The sequence below is a fragment of the Sminthopsis crassicaudata genome, chromosome 3 (genome assembly GCF_048593235.1).
Source record: "Sminthopsis crassicaudata isolate SCR6 chromosome 3, ASM4859323v1, whole genome shotgun sequence".
NCBI classification, from domain to species: Eukaryota; Metazoa; Chordata; class Mammalia; order Dasyuromorphia; family Dasyuridae; genus Sminthopsis; species Sminthopsis crassicaudata.
This window is the reverse complement of record NC_133619.1, coordinates 165,729,761-165,750,867: the sequence shown is the minus strand read 5'-3', so window position 1 is coordinate 165,750,867 and position 21,107 is coordinate 165,729,761. Positions and strand designations below refer to the sequence as shown.

The following is a 21,107-nucleotide window of genomic DNA, read 5'->3' as shown; positions in this document are numbered from 1 at the left end:
GATTCTGGATCTAGTCTCTTTAGAACCCTTAGCCTCCTATCTTTGCTCTTGTCCCAATTCTGTCACTTAAGACATTTAACTATTCTTGGCTTCATTTTCCTCATCAGTAACAATAAATTATTGTCCCTAATTCAAAAGTTTCCTCCCAGTTATATGGTTCTTTGGGTCCTTTTCAAACTAATTAAGGAGGAAAACTCATTTCCTCACGTAAAATGAAATAAAATTTTAGTCTGAAGCATGATTAATAAAAATCTGAAATAATATAGAGAATTTTAGAGGTGGAAGAATCATTTTTATTTAATTTTAATAGTTTTTATTTACCAGATAATATGCATGGGTAATTTTACACCACTGACAATTACCAAACCTTTTGTTCTAATTTTTCCCCTCCTCCCCCCACAGATGGCAGGTTGACCAATACATGTTACATGTGTTAAAGTATAAATTAAATGCAATATATATATATATATATATATATATATATATATATATATATATATATATATATATATATATATATATATATATACATGCTATTTTGCTGTACAAAAAGAATCGGACTTTGAAATAGTGTACATTTAGCCTGTGAAGGAAATCCAAAATGCAGGTGGACAAAAATAGAGGGATTGGGAATTCTATGTAGTGGTTCATAGTTGTCTCCCAGAGTTCTTTCGCTGGTTGTAGCTGGTTCAGTTCATTACTGCTCTATTGGAACTGATTTGGTTCATCTCATTGTTGGAGAGGGCCACATCTATCAGAATTGATCATCATATAGTATTGTTGTTGAAGTATACAACGATCTCCTGGTCCTTCTCATTTCACTCAGCATCAGTTCATGTAAGCCTCTCCAGGCCTTTCTGAAATCATCCTGTTGGTCATTTCTTACAGAAAAATAATATTCCATAATATTAACATACCACAATTTGTTCAGCCATTCTCCAATTAATGGGCATCCACTCAGTTTCCAGTTTCTAGCCACTACAAAGAGGGCTGCCACAAACATTCTTGCACATACAGGTCCCTTTCCTTTCTTTAGTATTTCTTTGGGATATAAGCCCAGTAGTAGTACTGCTGGGTCAAAGGGTATACACAGTTTGATAACTTTTTGAGCATAGTTCCAAATTGCTCTCCAGAATGGCTGGATGTATTCACAATTCTGAGATGGAAGAATCTTAAAGACATCCTAATCCCCTGGTTTTACCAAAAACTGAGGAAGCTGAGCCTTGCACAGTGGGTAGACTACAATATAAATTTCAACTTCTTTTCAGACTTTTTTCCTCTTGTTGCCCTTGTCCAGTGCCACTTCTCCACTTTAAGATATTAACTCATATAGGAATCTTTCTCTGATCTCTTTAGTTAGGGGTCCCACCACTCTCATATTTTATTTTTTGTCAGCAGTAGCACTCATTGTATTTATTTACTTTTCCATCTAAATATATATGTGTACCTATATATATATATATATAGGTACACATATATATACACTTAAATGTGCACATATACACACATAATACATATAAAATATCACATTTAAATATATATAGGTATATGCATTTATACAATTATACAATATACAATTAACTACATGTATATATACATGTATGCAAATGCATATCTTTGTTAATATACTCAGTATATAAACCCTTTAAGGGAAGTGACTAATTTTCATTTTGTATTTAAGTTCCCAGTGCTTTCTCCTTAGTAGGAACTTAATAATGATTGAATTGAATTCTCTTATTTTTCATTTTGTTTTACTGTTGCTGATCTATTTTCTGAAGCCGCCATGATTTTTATTCTTGGACCAACACTCTAGGAAAATTTCCCCAAATGGATGTTTTCTACTATTAACGTTATTTAACAGATCCAAACTCAGACTAAAATAGATTTTTTTCTCCTCACATATACAAATAAAACCGTGTGGGGCCAAACTGAGGGAAGCAAAAAGGACAGTATTGTATCAGAGTAAACTTCTATTACTAAGAGATACTGATAATCTCTTCCATTTAATTAAAAGCTGTTACTTGATAGGATGTGAAAATAGGAACTGAAGTTTCTAAATTGAAACTGTAAATAGCTTTTTATTCATGTCATGCAAAAGCAAAGTTCTTTTAATTAACCTATTTTACTTGCGCCTCATATCATTTAATCTCTCTGAGTCTCAGTTTGCGCTCTTGATTCAAGGAAAGGATCCGACCAGAGGGACTAAACTTTTGGGTCAACAATTTTAAATCCCACAAAGCAAGCAGGTTTTCTGTGCTGGATTCCACGAGCATGCGCAGTAGCTGCGAGGGTTGCCAGGCGATGCTTCTTCTAGACTGCGCCTGTGCGGGGTTCTTGTTTCTGCCGAACCCGCTACGGTGAGCAGAGTTCGGAGCGGAGCCTGGGACCTGCCGAAGTGCTTGCTTGAGGAGCTTGGGAGTAAAGTGAGGCAGGGCAGGGGAGCAGGGTGGTGACTTTGGGCTCCTTTCTCTTCTGCCTCTCTCCATCTCGACTCTTGGATTCCATAGTTGTCCCTTCCCTCTGCATTCCTTTTTTGGGCAACAACCTCCAGCATCCCCTAACCCGGTTACCGAATGCCCAGGCTGCTGACGCCTGCTCTGAGGATTGGGGATGCGTGGGAGAAGCGACCTGGAGCTGATTCTGAACCTGAAGTTAGAGGAACTGGGAGCCTCTCCTTGCGCTGACGTTCAGTAGGGTGTGTCCCCAAGGAGACACCGGTCACTGACTGTAATGGAATCCTGGGATCCTAGACCCGGAGCTGTGCCAGAGCCTCTTCCTTTCCTTTACTGATAGGGAAACTGAGGCCCAGGTGGTTGAGTAACGTGACTTAAGTTCCGTAGATAGTAAATTCGAAAGGCAGGATTTTCTCTCTGTTCCAAACTGCTATAGATTTTTGTTTTGTTTTGTTTGTTTTGTTTTGTGCAAATAAGACTTATTGTACCACCTGCCTCATTGACATTTTATAATGAAATCAGATTTTTATTCTAGGAAGAACCTTGTGAAGAATGAGAGACCTGAATTCAAACCCCACTCCTATTGTGTACTATTTGTACTAAATTGTGTAAATTTGACTCACTTAACCCTTGGGACTTCATTTTCCTCATTTTTAAAATCAGGTTATTGGCTCCATGCCCTCTCAAGTCCTTCCACCTTTAGGTCTTTAATTCTATGAACTAAAAACTGTAACTTAGTAACATTCCCCTACTTTTGTGACCCCCATCTCCATTGCCTTTATTTTTATAATAAGGCGACAGTTAAATGATTGCTCCATTAAGTAGTATAGATCATTGCTTTCTCTTCCAGTATGATCCTTGTCTATCTCCCTACCTTAAATCCTTCAGAAAGGGTTCACCCCATTTAGCTGGTGATTTTCCCCCATGACTTGTAACATGAGAGTACCAGTGAAACAAGAATTTTCTACATTACGTAGATTGATTTTTAATGCTTGACCAGCCCACCTCTTTTTTTTAAATTCTCATGGGGTGTGCAGGTTTGTTTGTTTGTTTTAATTTTATTTATTTATTTAATTTTTTGCTGAGGCAATTGGGATTAAGTGACTTGCCCAGGGTCTCACAGCTAGGAACTGTTAAGTGTCTGAGACCACATTTGAACTCGGGTCCTCCTGAATTCAAGGCTGGTGCTCTATCCACTGCGCCACCTAGCCACGCCTCTTTTCCTTTTTTCTTTTCTTTTTTTTTTTTTACATGACTTACATTCATTCAAATAAGTATCAAATTATATTCTCTAGACCTTCCTCATTCCCTTGATTTTAACTCAGTTCATAGTTGAACCAATAAGATCTTATAAGAATGATTTTGGATCTGATTTTAGGGAGTTCCATTGTGTTTCTGGATTTGCATTTGAGGGACATCACCTTCCATAAGGAATCCTTCTGTTTGGACTTGCAGTAGACATCTTCAATGAAGGTGGCTAACACCTTTGGTGAGCATGTTTGCTTTTATGCTTCACTTGATAATTATGGCTACAGTAAAGATATCTCTATTGTATCTTTCAAATTTTTTTGTTTGACTTTAACATGAGTGAATGAATGCTTGATTGAATGAATGAAAAAAACATTAAGTGATTACTATGTCTGTGCTAAGTACAGGATACATAAGTAAAAAAAAATGTAGAAACAGTCTTTGTTCTCAGCTAGCTCAAAATATAAAGAAAGATGATAATTAAAATTGAAGTGATCAGAAACAAATCAAAGATGTTAGCAGTTGTTGAGTGGCCATTCATATCAGTGGCCATTTTTTAGCTGGTGGTAATATCTTAATTTTGCCAAGTATTTAGCATTGTTCCCTCTTTTTAATATATTGATGATTAATTCCTCCATGCCATCAAAATTCAGTTGACATTAGCATGAACCACTTCTAAGTCTTCTTGCTTTAGGCTAACTGTTCTCATTTTTAGTGCTATTTTTGCAGCAAATTGGGAGTTGTGATGTTAGAGGATAAGTATGGTAGCCTATTTGACATTGCTTGAGAGAGCACTTTTTTTTAATAGTAATCTGGACACATCTTGTCACTTTTACGTATATAAGTCAGCCTTCAAGTTTCATATTTAAATGCTCTTGGCATGATGGCTTAATTGAATTCCTCATCAGGCTTTTTATAAACATATTTTTTCCCCTTCATGGCTCCTTGATGTTTTGTGGAACAATACTTTTCCCTCCCTAAGATCATTCAAATTTATATTCTAAAACTATTCTAAATACCTGTTATCTTTAGTTGTCATCTTAGTCGTCTTAGCACAAATATCAAGTGTTTAAAGGCAAAAATTTCTGCATTTGTTTAGTTTCCTTTTGCAAGAGTTTATTTACATTGGGTAAAGTTCCTTAAGAAACAGTAATTACCCATTTTAATGTTTGTTCTTTTGTTTTTTTCCTATAGCAGAAGGAGTCAATTTTTTGACCTCCTAAATAGGTCAGTTGAAACTATTTTAATTATATATCATGCCTTCTCATTTTTATGCTTATTTGATATTAATTTTCATCTTTACTCTTAACAGGTTACCAGTCTGATTTTATAAAGACAAGCTGATTCAGAAATGGCTCTAGAACTGTTAAACAGGTGTTTCCTGTCTGTTAAGAGATAATTAATTCTCTCTCTCCTCTTTTTTTTTTTTTTTTTTTTTGGTGTTGTTATTTGGTATTCAACATATTCCTTGCTTCCTAGCTCTCTGATGAATAAAATATTCTTGATGTATAAATATAAGGTTTCTATATAAGCTATATTTGATCACTTTTGTCTTTTTCTGTTGACATTTTCCAACACCTTTTCTACTACTCCTTCTTTACCAATTTTTTTTTGAGTCACTGAGTATTAAGACAAAGATTAATTTTATTTTAAGGGTATTACCTAGGTTTTTATGGAATTTTTCTTCCTTCTCTGAACAGATTTTGGCCAATAATCTTCAACTGTTTTCTTGTTTGTCTTTTTGCAAATACTTGTCATGAGCACTGGAATATGAAATTTCAAAGTAACGTAAATAAGTGTTTCTTGTTATGTCATGGTTTTTTTGTTGTTGTTGTCTTTCATACATGTCTATTTTGAAGTCTTCAGAAATGTCCAAAATATTCTTACTATATTTTCCAAATGAGTTGTGCATAGGAAAGAGTTCTACATTTGAGTCATTAGATCTGGGTTCACATCTGCTCCCTATTTATGACTGTATGACTTTGGTCAAATCACAATGCCTTAATTTTCTGAGACTAGATGGTCTTTGAACTATCTTTTAAGTCTATGATTTTCTGCTAGTCACTGAACTAGACAGTGATGATAATGTTATATATTTTACAGGAAGAATAATATATACATAAGTAATCACAAAAGGCATTCAAAATAATTTCTGATGGAGAACAGTCTAGAAATTATAACTGTTACTGGGATTAGGCTATTTCTTGTAGGAGATGGAATTTGAATTGATTCTATGTAGCAGAAATGAGGTGAGAGTATATTTTAGACAAGAAGAATTGCCTAGATAAAGACACAGAGATGGAATATCATGTACGGAGAATAGATGTAGGCTGATTTCATAGAACAGAGTTATGGAGAGTAAAAGGTAGGTTAAAGCCAAATAGTGTTGGAATTTGGGGTCTTTTTTTTTAATTGTCTAATGATCTTTAGCAGAAGAATGACATAGTTATACTTATGATTTGGGAAGGTTACTTTCCTAGCTGTGTGGAGGTTGGATTGGAGGGTAAAAAGACTTGATTAGAAAGACAAATTAGGTCTCATAAGAATCCAGGCAAGATAATTTAAATGCTTGAATTCTGGTAGTAGTTGTGTGAATCAGAGAGAATGGTATTAATGTTTTAGAGGTTGAATCAATAAGACGTGGCACTTGACTGGATGTGAAGAGCAAGGGAGAGGGAAAAGTCAAAAGCAATTTCAAGGTTGTAAACTCAAGTGATTGTAAGGATGATGATACCTCAACCCAAATAAAGAAGTTATAACAGAGGGGATGAAAATATGAGTTCTGTTTTAGACATGTTGTGTTAAAATGCATGGATGAATGAGTGAAAATGTATTTGGTAAGTACTCACTTATATACTCAGGACTGAACTAAGAATTAAGGGGGAAAAATATATATATATGCATATATATGTATATGTATATACACACACACACACACACACACACACAAGACAATCCCTGTCAGTAAAGAGCTAACATTCTAATAGAACAAAACAGCATTTTAGGGAAGTGTTAAACTGGTAGGAGGTATTTTGGTTTGGAAAGTTATAGGGATAGGAGAATAGATTGATATACCCTTTCAAGAGCAATGGCAGTGCTGATTTATTTGATTGTGGCTCTGAAATTATTAAGGAGGAAAGAGTAATGCTAATGGCAGCCATTGAGAAAATAGCCAGGAAATGAGATGCACCATCAGAAATGCCCATGGTACATCTAGCAGAAATTGGGACTGTCAATATTGATATGGTTAAGAGTATCTAGTAGTGTGCCAGTTCTAGACATTTGAAAATAATCTGACATTCAAATTACCTGCAGTAAATATTTTAGTTTAAAAATTGTAGTAAAATGTGTGTTTGATTTGATTATGGAATGACAGTGTTTACATCTTGTCCTTGATCTGTGACTATTGACAAATCACTTGGCTTCTCTGAAATATAGAATCTCTTCTATATTTTCTCATATACAAAATGAGCCTAATAATACTTATAGTGTCTTTCCTCACAAAATTTTGAAGTCTCAAATAAAATAATCAATGTAAATGTTTTTCAAACTTTGAAACATATAAATGTAAGTTGTCATTTTTAATGATAACTTTTGCAGTTCTTAGGATTCTTTGTCACCTTTATACCAGACTACCATCATTTTTGTAGTAGCTGAAGAGTGGCTACATAAAACTGAGGGCCATTCTGCTTTTTATTGTTGTTTTATTGGGTTGCCATGGCCAAAAAATTAATCACCAAATAATCTGCCCACTGATGATGAGGGTCTTGTAGAAAGTAAACAATGTCCCTTGTCAGGATCATATTGGAAACTCTTCTAGCAGTTTGATAGTTCCTGCCATAACTAGTACTCTGTTGGCATAACATTTGAGAACTCAGTGTCACTTACATGCCATGCTGAGGCACTAGCATAGAACTCTAAAAAATAATTGCTTTGGATGATGAAAAACTGCTATTACAAGTATTAATTAGAAAAAATATTTAGTATTTTAGAATTTCAGAACTATAGGGAGAATAAATGAACCCTCACTTCATCACCCACACTTTATCATGTATCTTACACTGGACTCTAACAGTTTTGTAATTACATTGGGTTTTTGTCAAGGAAAGGAAGGAGTACATCAGGTAGTTAGACATCAAGGAATAGCATCCTTAATGTTAGATTCTTTGTGGTGTTCTCCAGTTGTTCTAATATGCATAAAAAGCATGTAGGTTCTAGAGCAGAAGAATATAATGCTTATTCAGATAGGAAATTGACTTCCTATTTATTAGATTCCATGGTTTCAATTATTAACTCTCTACAGATGACTCCCAAATCCGTATTTTCATCCTTGACTTCTCTTTTAAGTTCCATGTCAGCAGCAGCCTACTAGACATTTCATATTGAATGGGCTATAAACATTCTCAACAAAATCGATTTCTCTTCCTAATTTCCTTCCAGTCACCCAAATTCACAACTTTATTATTATCCTTGATTCTTTACTTTCCCTCACTCTAAATATCTATTCTTTTTTTATTATTTTTTTTAATTAATTTTATAACTATAACTTTTTTTTTTGACAGGACATATGCATGGGTAATTTTTTACAACATTATCCTTTGCACTCACTTCTGTTCCGAATTTTCCTTTCCTTCCCTCCACCCCCTCCCCTAGATGGCAGGCACTCCCATACATGCTAATTATGTTATATTATATCCTAGATATATTATATGTGTGCAGAACCGAATTTTTTGTTACACAGGAAGAATTGGATTCAAATGGTAAAAATAACCTGGGAAGAAAAACAAAAGTGCATACAGTTTACACTCATTTCCCAGTGTTCCTTTTCTGAGTATAGCTGATTCTGTCCATCATTGATCAATTGGAACTGAATTAGATCTTCTCTTTGTTGAAGATATCCAATTCCATCAGAATACATCCTCATACAGTATCGTTGTTGAAGTGTATAATGATCTCCTAGTTCTGCTCATTTCACTCAGCATCAGTTCATGTAAGTCTCTCCAAGCCTCTCTGTATTCCTCCTGCTGATCATTTCTTACAGAACAATAATATTTCATAACATTCATATACCATAATTTACCCAACCATTCTCCAATTGATGGGCATCCATTCATCTTCCAGTTTCTAGCCACTACAAAAAGAGCTGCCACAAACATTTTGGCACATGCAGGTCCCTTTCCCTTCTTTAGTATTTCTTTGGGAGATAAGCCCAATAGTAGCACTGCTGGATCAAAGGGTATGCACAGTTTGATAACTTTTTGGGCATAATTCCAGATTGATCTTCAGAATTGTTGGATTCTTTCACGATTCCACCAACAATGTATCAGTGTCCCAGTTTTTCCACAGTCCTTCCAACATTCATCATTATTTTTTCCTGTCATCCTTAGCCAATCTGACAGGTGTATAGTGGTATCTCAGAGTTGTCTTAATCTGCATTTCATGGATCAATAGTGATTTGGAACACTCTTTCATATGAGTGGAAAATAGTTTCAATTTTGTCATCTGAAAATTGTCTGTTTATATCCTTTGACCATTTATCAATTGGAGAATGGCTTGATTTCTTACAGATTAGCATCAGTTCTTATATATTTTGGAAATAAGGCCTTTCTCAAAACCTCTAACTGTAAAAATATTTTTCCAGTTTGTTACTTCCCTTCTAATCTTGCTTGCATTAATTTTGTTTGTACAAAACTTTTTAATTTGATGTAATCAAAATTTTCTATTTTGTGATCAATAATGATTTCTAGTTCTCCTTTGGTCACAAATTCCTTCCTCCTCCACAAGTCTGAGAGATAAACTATCCTATGTTCCTCTAATTTATTTATGATTTCGTTCTTTATGCCTAACATGGACCCATTTTGATCTTCTCTTGGTATGTGGTGTTAACTGTGGGTCTATGCCTAGTTTCTGCCATACTAATTTCCAGTTTTCCCAGCAGTTTTTGTCAAATAATGAATTCTTATCCCAAAAGTTAAGATCTTTGGGTTTGTCAAACACTAGATTGTTACAGTTATTCACTATTTTGTCCTGTGAACCTAACATATTCCACTAATCAACTAGTCTATTTCTTATACCAAATGGTTTTGGTGACTGCTACTTTATAATATAGTTTTAGATCAGGTACAGCTAGGCCACCTTCATTTGATTTTTTTTTCATCAATTCCCTTGAAATTCTTGACCTTTTGTTCTTCCATATGAATTTTGTTGTTATTTTTTCTAGATCATTAAAAGAGTTTCTTGGGAGTCTGATTGGTATAACACTAAATAAATAGATTAGTTTAGGGAGTAATGTCATCTTGATTATATTCGTTGGGCCTATCCAAGAGCACTTAATGTCTTTCCAATTATTTAGAACTGATTTTATTTTTGTGGCAAGTGAATTTTGCTCCTATAATTCCTGACTTTCCTTTGGTAGATAGACTCCCAAATATTTTATGCTATCGACAGTTATTTTAATTGGAATTTCTCTTTGTATCTCTTGCTATTGGATTTTGTTGGTGATGCATAAAAATGCTGAGGATTTATGTGGATTTATTTTGTATCCTGCAACTTTGCTAAAGTTATGAATTATTTCTAATAGTTTTTTAGTGGAATCTCTGGGGTTCTCTAAGTATACCATCATATCATCTGCAAAGAGTCATAGTTTGGTTTTCTCATTACCTACTCTAATTCCTTTTATTCTATTTCTCGACTCTTATTGCCGAGGCTAGCATTTCTAATACAATATTGAATAGTAATGGTGATAGTGTACATATCTATTCTTATCTCTGATTAAATCTTATTTTGCCCTAATTAGTTCTCTTGCATCTATCTTTTTTCTCTACTAAAAAAAAAAACAACACACTATTATCAAGTTATGCCTTCATAATATCTTTCTTGTATTGCTGCATTGACCTTCTATAGTTGAGTCTATCCTCAATATCATCTTTCTCCATAAAGCTTCTAAATTATTCCCAGAATGCAGATCTGAATGTGATATTCTCATACTCAAACTCTAGTGGCTCTCTATAATCTCTAGAATCAAATATAAGACTCCACTGTTTAACTTTAAAATTGTTCCAAACCCTACTTCAAGTTCTACTTCCAATCCTGTTAGATGTTACTCCTCTTTATATATACTCCAGCCACACTGCCCTTCTTGCAGTCTTTCACACAACATTAAATTCCTCCCCCATTTTTCCTTCATGCCTGGTCTGCTTTCCACTGTTATCTCTAATTGCCTTCAAAGCTCAGCCCAAATTTTGAGTCCTCTGAAGCCTTTCCAGATCTCCCAGCTGCTAGTTTTTCTCAACCTCCCACAAATTTAGTTTGTATTTCTTTTGTATATATTTTATATATACTAGCATGTGTACATATTATCTCTCCCCACAAATGTAAACTTCTTGAGAAAAAAGTTTAATTTTTGTCTTTGTATCCAAGTGTCTGGTACACAGTAGTCACTTAATGCTTGTTGAATGAGAGATTTGAAAACACCTTTAAGATCTTGAAAAATATCTTGGATGTAATGTCATGGATTTCTTATGAAAATAGAAAGATCTCATGACTGACATTGAGAAGACAAATTAGTTTGAAAGAATGCCATCAATGTATATTAAAAAGAAAAGTAATTTAATAAAACATATATATATAAAATCAGCTGTAGTTTAAAAGAATAATGACATTGTGACTATAATTCTGTCAAAATATATGAAATCACCAACCAGTCCTTCTGGCAAGGCTTATAGCTGGCTCTCTACATATACACTTGTTTATGATGTTTAAAATTGAAACAACTGATGACATAGGCTTGACTGCTAGGAACAATAAGAAATCTCATGATGTTGAACCTGTAATGAACATATAGCCTGATTTTATCTTCTTAAAACTATGTTTTTGTCCCCATAGGTAAATCAAGGGATTTGTTAACTTTGTAATGGCCACTTCACAACCTTCCCGAACAGTAGCATCACAGGTGCCTTTTGCAGATTTATGTTCAACTTTAGAACGAATACAAAAAAGTAAATCCCGTCCAGACAAAATCAAATACTTTAAGGAATTTTTAGATTCATGGCGGAAATTTCATGATGCTATTCATAAAAATGAAAAAGAAGTCACAGACTCTTTTTATCCAGCCATGAGACTTATTCTTCCACAACTGGAACGAGAAAGGATGGCCTATGGAATTAAAGAAACCATGTTTGCTAAACTTTATATTGAGCTGCTTAATTTACCAAAAGAAGGAAAAGATGCTCAGAAACTTTTAAATTACAGAACACCAACTGGAACTCGTGGAGATGCTGGAGACTTTGCAATGATTGCATATTTTGTATTGAAGCCCCGGTGTCCACAGCAAGGGAGCTTAACCATACAGCAAGTCAATGATGTTTTAGACTTGATTGCTAGCAGCAAGTCAGCTAATAGAAAGGATCTGGTAAAGAAGAACCTTCTTCAGCTCATAACTCAGAGTTCAGCTCTTGAACAAAAATGGCTTATCCGAATGATTATAAAAGACTTAAAACTTGGTTTTAGCCAACATACTGTATTTTCTCTTTTTCACAGAGATGCTGCTGAGTTGCATAATGTTACAACTGATCTAGAAAAAGTGTGCAGGGAACTTCATGATCCTTCAGTTGGACTCAGTGATATTTCAATTACATTATTTTCTGCTTTTAAACCAATGCTGGCTGCTGTGGCAGATATTCAGCGAATTGAAAAGGACATGAAACATCAGAGTTTCTATATAGAGACAAAACTAGATGGTGAGCGTATGCAAATGCACAAAGATGGAGATGTATATAAGTTCTTTTCTCGAAATGGATATGATTACACCGAACAATTTGGTGACTCTTCCCTTCAAGGTTCTTTAACACCATTTATTCATAATGCATTCAAAATGAACATACAGAACTGTATTCTTGATGGCGAGATGATGGCCTATAATCCCAACACACAAACATTCATGCAGAAGGGAAGTAAGTTTGATATTAAAAAAATGGTAGAAGATTCTGAACTACAGACATGTTATTGTGTTTTTGATGTGCTAATGGTCAATAATAAAAAACTGGGACATGAGACCTTGAGAAAAAGGTATGAAATTATTGATAGTGTTTTTACACCAATAAAAGGTAGACTAGAAGTGGTACAAAAAACAGAGGCTAACACTAAAAAAGAAGTCATTGATGCCTTAAATGAAGCAATAGATAAACGTGAGGAGGGAATTGTGATTAAAAATCCATTTTCCATTTACAAACCAGATAAACGTGGTGAAGGATGGTTAAAAATTAAGCCAGAGTATATAAATAGGTTAATGGATGAATTGGACATTTTAATTGTTGGTGGTTATTGGGGTAAAGGTTCTCGAGGAGGAATGATGTCTCATTTTTTGTGTGCAGTAGCAGAAACACCCCCTCCTGGTGAAAAACCTTCTGTATTTCATACTCTTTGTCGTGTGGGTTCTGGATACACTATGAAAGAACTATATGACCTTGGTTTGAAATTATCCAAACACTGGAAACCTTTTCATAAAAGAAGTCCACCAAATAGTATCTTGTGTGGTACAGAGAAACCAGAAGTTTATATCGAGCCTTGTAATTCTGTCATTGTTCAAATTAAAGCAGCAGAAATTGTCAGCAGCGATATGTATAAAACTGATTGTACACTACGCTTCCCTCGCATTGAAAAGATAAGAGAAGATAAAGAGTGGTATGAGTGTATGACTCTGAATGAATTAGAAAACCTTAGAGGAAAAGCATCTGGAAAGCTTGCTACTAAACACCTTTTTATAGCTGGTGATGATGAAGAACCACAGGAAAAAAAACGAAAAGCTGTTAAGGTTAAGAAAGCTTTTACAATTATTGAGCACTTAAAGGCTCCTGATCTTTCAAACATAAATAAAATTTCAAATGTATTTGAAGATGTGGAATTTTGTGTTATGAGTGGAACAGACAGCCATTCAAAACCCGATCTGGAAAATTGCATAGCGGAATTAGGTGGTTATATTGTACAGAACCCTGGCCCATACACATATTGTATAATTGCAGGTACTGAAAATGTGAGAGTGAAAAATATCATCTCTTCAAACAAGCATGATGTGGTAAAGGCAGAATGGCTCTTAGAATGTTTTAAAGCCAAAGAGCATGTTCCATGGCAGCCTTGCTTTATGATTCACATGTGTCCATCCACAAAAGAACATTTTGCCTGTGAATATGATTGCTATGGGGACAGTTACTTTGCTGATACAGATCTGCTACAACTGAAGGAAGTATTCTCAAGAATTAAAAATGTTAAGGAGAATAGTCCTAAAGAAATGTCTCCAGTAATTACAGATTTGGAGTATCGTTATTCTTGGGACAATAGCCCTCTTAGTATGTTCCGACAATGTGTCATATATGTGGATATGTATGCTGTTATTAATGATCTCACAACACAAATCCAGGGAACCAGGCTGTCTATTAAAGCTCTGGAACTGCGATTTTATGGGGCACAGGTTATTTCATGTTTAGAAGAAGGAGTGTCCCATGTAATCATTGGGGAAGATCACAGTCGTGTTGAGGAATTTAAAGCTTTTCGTAGGACTCTTAAGAAAAAATATAAAATCTTACAAGACCTTTGGGTGACCAATTCTTTGAAAGAGGGTAATTTGCAGGAAGAAAATTGTTACTTGATCTGAAATGTTTTCCTGATAAGCAAAGCCCTTCATTTTGCCCAAGAGGATTCACTGAGGTAGGTGTAGCTAGCTTATTCAATGTATCTTTAATGTTTACAAGTTCAAAACCTGTACTTACAGAGCATTAATAGATGTAGCAGAAATTTTTTCAGAAATTGAAAGGTAACTGGATGATTAAACGATGAAGGAATAAATATCTTCAGCAAATTAGCATTTAGTGATTTTTATGATCAAAACAAAATAATTACTGCTTGTTAAAGATGATTACAGACCATAATTCAAGAGAACTAGAAGTTTAATTATGTAGCAATAAAATATGTTTTCAAATATCTGAAATAATAGATGACATTTTAAATAATAGCTGCTAAGTAAATGACAAGTATCTTTTTTATTTTATGCTTTTAAATACACTTTTGGAACTAGCATATATCTCACACACGAAAGAATATAATACTACAGATTTTCTTAATTCTTAGTTGATGGTCATGGATTCTTTCTTACAATAAGAATATAATATCCAACTATAGGCATTAATTTTAAGTTGACAGTACATTACATTAAGAAGTTGACACCAAGCTTTAGGTAGAGTAGAAAGAGCTGAGTTAGCTTTAATATTTTGGATAATTAAAGTTGGGATCTAGATATAATAAAATTAAACATCTGTAATTTTAAACAAAAGTTTTGTTTCTTATGTTTTTAAGAAGATATTTTTATCTGCATTAATCAGAATTATCAGATTAAAAACTTGTATTACATTTTATAGCAAAATAAGCTATTTTGTCATTTTGTTTTAAAAACATTCATATTTGAACTTTATAAGGAGATTATTGTATTATTTATTATATTTTAAATTATATAACCAATTTTGGGAGACTGAACACTGTTTTAAATATCTTTGAATGTTTTGCAAAGTCTGCTTTTTCATCACAAGATGGAAATGCAATTTAAAAATCAGTACAGATGGTAATGATAAACATCTCATAAATATTTTAGAAATAATGATGTCATATGCTTTTGTTGTATTTATTTAAATAAAGTATATGGTCTTTTGCAGAAAAAAAAAAAACCTTGTTGACATTTTGATTTAAAATGATGTATTTAGAGGGGTAGCTAGGTGGCACAGTGGATAGAGCACCAGTCTTGAATTCAGGAGGACCCGAGTTCAAATCTGTCTCAGACACTTAACACTTCCTAGCTATGTGACCCTGGGCAAGTCACTTAACCCCAGCCTCAAAAATGAATAAATAAAATGATGTATTGTTCAGAGTAATCACTAAATTTTAGACAACCACATGTACTATTGTCTTAAGCAACATATTAGCTAAATTAAGTCTAATTCCACTTTTTTATGTCAAATTAATTAAATTCAACACAAATTTATCACACACCTACTATGGGTCAGAGTATCATACTAGATTCTGATGAAAATGGAAGGATTAATAAAATATTAACATTGTCATCAAGGAGCTTACAATCTAACAGGAAAGGTGAGGCACATAAAAATGAATAAATTAAAATACAAGTGCATAAGAAAGTCTCAGAAAAGAAATTGCTTTAGAATAAGGAAATGGTGAGAAGTCATCTGAATTCTACCTTAAAGGATGGGTAGGATTTCAACAGATGAAGGTGCAGAGAACATATTTCAAGCAGAAGGTACTGTGGTCAAAGGCTTCTCACAGAAGTAGTTAAGGGAGGAAGGAACTGAATTCCTGTCATGTGGAGTATGATAGACTGAAACATAATTAAAGAGGAATAGTACAAGACAAGTATTTATATTTTTTCCATTGAATTCCATGATAATTTAAATTTTATTCAAGAGGTTTTATTGAGCATTAGGCAATTTTTAGAGAGGAATTAATATATAAATTGTGTTTCACTGGGTGGCTTAAAATTGCAGAAATGTGTGTGAAGAATTAGAGAGGAGAGAAGACATTGGAAGAAGCCAGACCAAATAGGATTCTTACAATTTGTCATACAAGGAAGAGTTAAAGGATCTGAACTAAGGTGGTGGTAATGAAAATGCAAATAAAGAAATAAGGGTGCTTCTGTAGAGATGTTACAGAAGAAATAAGTAACTGCTGCTAAAATATATTTACAACATAGAAATTAAAGAGGTAAAAAATATTAGGTTTTATTATTATGCTTAAATATTGGTTTACCTCAGAGAAAACTTGTGCTCCCATTATGAGTCTAAAAAAGTTTTTTAGAGGTAAAATTATGTCACAGTGACAAAAATAATTCTTTTATATAATGAATCTTGCATTCCTCCTAGGCCATAATAGTAAAAGAAGATAGATCCATAATCCCTGGTTGTTTTTATTTATTTATTTATTTGTTTTTGGTGTCATGAAAGTTGAATAAATTTAGTTAAAGTCATAATTTCGTGCATTAACCAAGTCAAACAGACTTCTTATCTAAGACATTTTTAGGCTTTAAGTAAATTTTGACATCCCATGGAGCATGTATTCATCAGGTGAGGTTAATGTGGACAAAAAGGCAGATACTTAAAATTTGCAGGAGGGATGACCTTATATTCTGTATTTATATACATATATATATATATATATATATATATATATATATATTCTCTATGAGATGTTTATTTAAGCAGAGCAAAAAATCCAATATCTGTATTAATTATTATATTAAACTAATATTGAAAGCATAACCCTATTATCTTGATTTAACACTGATAAGTCTGACTCAGTTGAGTCAGACAACAGCTAGAATTTTTTTCCCATTTATCTCATGTTTTTCAGTATGACCTACATAATCTTCTGAGATTAAGCTAAGAAAAAGAAATGAGTCAAATATTGGTCTGTTCCTTTCAGGAACTCCATTTTCCTTTTTTTAAAATGTTAAAATATATGTTAAATCCAATATATGTATACATATTTATACAGTTATCTTGCTGCACAAGAAGGAAGAAAAAAAACTGAGACAGAAAACACAATGCAAGCAAACAACAACAGAAAGTGAGAATGCTATGTTGTGGACCACACTCAGTTTGCACAGTTCTCTCTCTGGTGTAGATGGCTCTCTTCATCACTGAACAATTGGCACTAGTTTGAATCATCTTCTTTTTGAAGAGAGTGTTCATCAGAATTGATTGTTGTATAATGTTCTTATTGCCATGTATAGTGATCGCTTGGTTCTGCTCATCTCACTTGGCATCAGTCCATATAAGTCTCTCCAGGCTTCTCTGAAATCATCCTGCTGGTCATTTCTTACAGAACAATAATATTCCATAACATTCATATACCACAGTTTATTAAGCCATTCTCCAATTGATGGGCATTCACTCAGTTTCCAGTTTCTTGCCACTACAAAAATGGCTGCCACAAACATTTTTGCACATGTGGGTCCCTTTCTGTCCTTTTAAGATCTCTTTGGGATATAAGCCCAGTAGAAACACTGCGAAGTCAAAAGGTATACACAGTTTGATAACTTTTTGAACATATTTTCAAACTGCTTTCCAGAATGGTTGGATCCATTCACAATTCCACCAATGTATTAGTGTCCCAGTTCTTCCACATCCCCTCCAACATTTTTCATTATCTTTTCCTGTCATCTTAGCCAATCTGACAGGTGTGTAGTGGTATCTCAGAGTTGTCTTAATTTGCATTTCTCTGATCAATTTGGAGTACTTTTTCATATGTTATGTCCTGTATTATAAAAGGACATAAAAATTTCTATAATAAATATTTAATTTTCTTACATAAGATTAGCTAAAGTAGACTTTTTATAAAATTAGAAAGAGAGAGAGAGAGAGAGAGAGAGAGAGAGAGAGAGAGAGAGAGAGAGAGAGAGAGAGAGAGAGAGAGAGAGAGAGCTTGTCCTAAAGAAACTTGCATTCCAATGGGGAGAAGATATTATGTAAAAAGAAGCCGAAAATGGGAAAGTGAGGAAAAAGTGGCCAGTATATAGGTATGCCAGCATAAAAGAGAAAATGTTGAGTATGGGTCAGCAATGCAGCGTGGAGAAGGATGAAAGAATCTTTAGTTTGAGTCTCCTCCTTAAATTGGAAGTTGTCTTCAATGTTTTTAACAGTAACTTGAATGAAGCCATAGATGGCAGACTTTTCAAATTTATAGATAATAGGAAACTGGGAGAGATAATACATTGGATATCAGAACTGGGGTCTGAAAAGATTTTTGCAAGCTAGAATTATGATGGGGAAACATTAAAAGTGTAAGGTCCTTATATATATATATATATATATATATATATATATATTTTTTTTTTAATAATTATATAAGGACTATATGGGAAAGATATGTCTAAACAAACAAACAAAAAAAATCCTGTGGCTTTTAGTAAACTGCAAACTCATAAATCATGTGCATTAAAATAAAATATAATCAGGTTACATTATTAAAATAAAACAAGAGAGGTAATACAAATCCCCAGAATACAGATTATTGGTCAAAACATATTTGAAGAATTTTCAGTTATAAATGCCACTAGGTAGGTAGGGTTTTGACAAGCTGACCTTTATCTAAAAGAGGATAATCAGAACAGGGAAAAGATGAAATTGTCATATACAGATCAACTCAAATATTTAAATATATTTATTCTAGAGATTTAGGAGGAACATAGTTGCTGTCTTTAGAGATTTGAAGGGTCATTCATTCAAGTATTTATTAAGCATGTTTTGCAGAGAAAAAAAAATAGTCCCAATTTAGCATAGAGGTATTTAGCAGCTAACATTTACATAGAGCTTTAAGGTTTGCAAAGCACTTTTACATATGTTATCTCATTTCAATAACATAAGTCACAATAATAGATGTGAAAACTGAGATTAAGCAATTTTCCAGGGGTCCCATAGCTATTAAGGATCAGAGGCAGGATTCAAACTCGGGTCTTTCCTGATTCCCAAGTTCAGCCCTCTATACATTTCACCAATCCTTCTATTATGAGAGAAGTAAGCATATCATAAGCAAATGGTAACATAAATAGCATGAAGTCAAATAAGTAAACACAAATTATACAAGGTATATGATAATATGTAAAGTAAATATACAGAAATTTATAGAGTGGGAGAGAGGAATAAGGAAAGTGTGGCAAGCAAAATGCAATAAAGGGAAGGTGAGGTAGTTCTCCAAGCCAGATGAGTTTATTAACAGTGACACATACAAGTAAAACCTGTGACCTCAGTGAGAAGGGAAAAACTAATGATAAGCAAGAAAGTCAGGGGCCTGGGTAGTTGAAGACTATTACAATTGGATATTGTGAAAAATGGGTTGATGTTCAAATGTGGATGATCATTCCCTTCTTTGAGAATTAGTTAATTAAAATTAATTAATTAAAATATTAATTGATATATGGGACTTGCCCCCTCTTATAATCTTGACTGTGAGATCAGAGCCATCCTTTCATCTCCACAAAAGGACAATCAATCAAATCTCCCCAGGTTGTACAAGGAAGGATGTGCAATGGCACATGCATCAGTGGATTGTTACTTGCTTTGAGTTGGGCCTGACTCAGAGCAGTTCTCTGGTAATTATAGTTCAAACACTTGTAGTTCATTCAAGAGTTAATAAAAAGTTTTATTAGCCATAGGAGGAGAAGGACATTCAATAAGAATAGACATTGGGGATATCTCAAGCTGATTCAACTAAGCTAAAACTTTCTTGCTTGTCCATAGTAATCCACCAACTAAGCATCAGAATATTATGGAGCTCTTTGTAACTTCTGTGCATTCAGGTAACCATGAAGTGATGTCAGCAGGCTGACCCTTCAGTCCCCTGAAACAATCAAGATTTTTTTTTTAGTCAAATTTGTTGGAGAATCAGGATATTGTTCCTATCACATTATAACTTGCTGTATGAAAATCTGTCTTAATGAAATATAAATTGTAGTATTATTCACAATTAAGATTTTTCACTTTAAGAAGATTTTAGTGCACTCCTTAATGCACTCCTAGAGTACAAGTATGATTCAACTTAAAAGATTAAATTTCCTAGAATGTTATCTATTGTGCAAAATAAGGCATACACTTCCATCTGTCCTTACTTAGGTCTTTAAAACTTTCCTTTCCATATCCTTAACAGGAGCAACATGATGCTGTACAAGTTATTGTTAAGGGACAGCAAAATGGACAATGAATTGTTTTTTCTTTGCTAAGACATGCACTTTCTGCATGTTATTTGGAAATGATAAAGTATAGACACATAATATTAGCTGGGATGAGAAAGAAAGAAGTATATTTGAAGAAAGAAACCTCCACCAAAAGACCCAGGGTAAGATATTTGCCAGAAACCATCTGGAATACAATGGGAAAGAAGCTTACATTACTCCTAAGGCAACTAATTTACCCTCAGCATAAACTATCAGCCTTAAAGCTTGTTAGCTTCCTCTATAAAAAATAGGTGGTCATTACCTGCTTGCTTATATGGCTAGGATTTGAGTTAAATAGTATTTACAAAGTTTTTGTTGGGATACAAAGTACACAATAAATGTTTATTGACTATGAATTATTATCCTGGAATGTTTTGGTTCTGGTAATACCAGCTCACTAGTTGGCATTACAGCCAAACCATTTATTTGAGGGATATGGATATGTATTTTGATAAGTTAGGCAATTTATATAAAGAAGTATGCATCAGGCTTCACGGATCATTTCTTGTACCTATACAAGTACCAGTACTTGAAATTTAACAATATATGAATTGTTTCATCAAAATACTAAAGGACTTATTATTATTATTATTATTATTATTTTGCTGAGACAATTGGAGTTAAGTGACTTGCCTGGGGTC

At 33.7% G+C, this 21,107-nt stretch overlaps 1 protein-coding gene across 8 annotated transcripts in view; it reads left to right on the top strand.

Moving 5' to 3' along the window:
- Positions 1-21,107, top strand: part of LIG4 (DNA ligase 4) — a 21,843-nt gene extending 736 nt beyond the window's left edge. The window contains exons 1-5 of one of the 8 annotated variants that reach the window (XM_074299507.1): positions 2,304-2,423; positions 3,832-3,942; positions 4,896-4,928; positions 8,596-8,691; positions 11,586-15,403. In XM_074299507.1, coding sequence (XP_074155608.1) covers positions 11,614-14,349 — 2,736 coding nt within the window. In that variant the 5' untranslated portion in view covers positions 2,304-2,423; positions 3,832-3,942; positions 4,896-4,928; positions 8,596-8,691; positions 11,586-11,613 and the 3' untranslated portion in view covers positions 14,350-15,403. Of the gene's footprint in view, positions 1-2,303; positions 2,424-3,831; positions 3,943-4,895; positions 4,929-8,595; positions 8,692-11,585; positions 15,404-20,399 lie in introns of those variants that run through there. The other 7 variants (XR_012487815.1, XM_074299508.1, XM_074299506.1 and 4 more) reach the window with 7 other exon arrangements.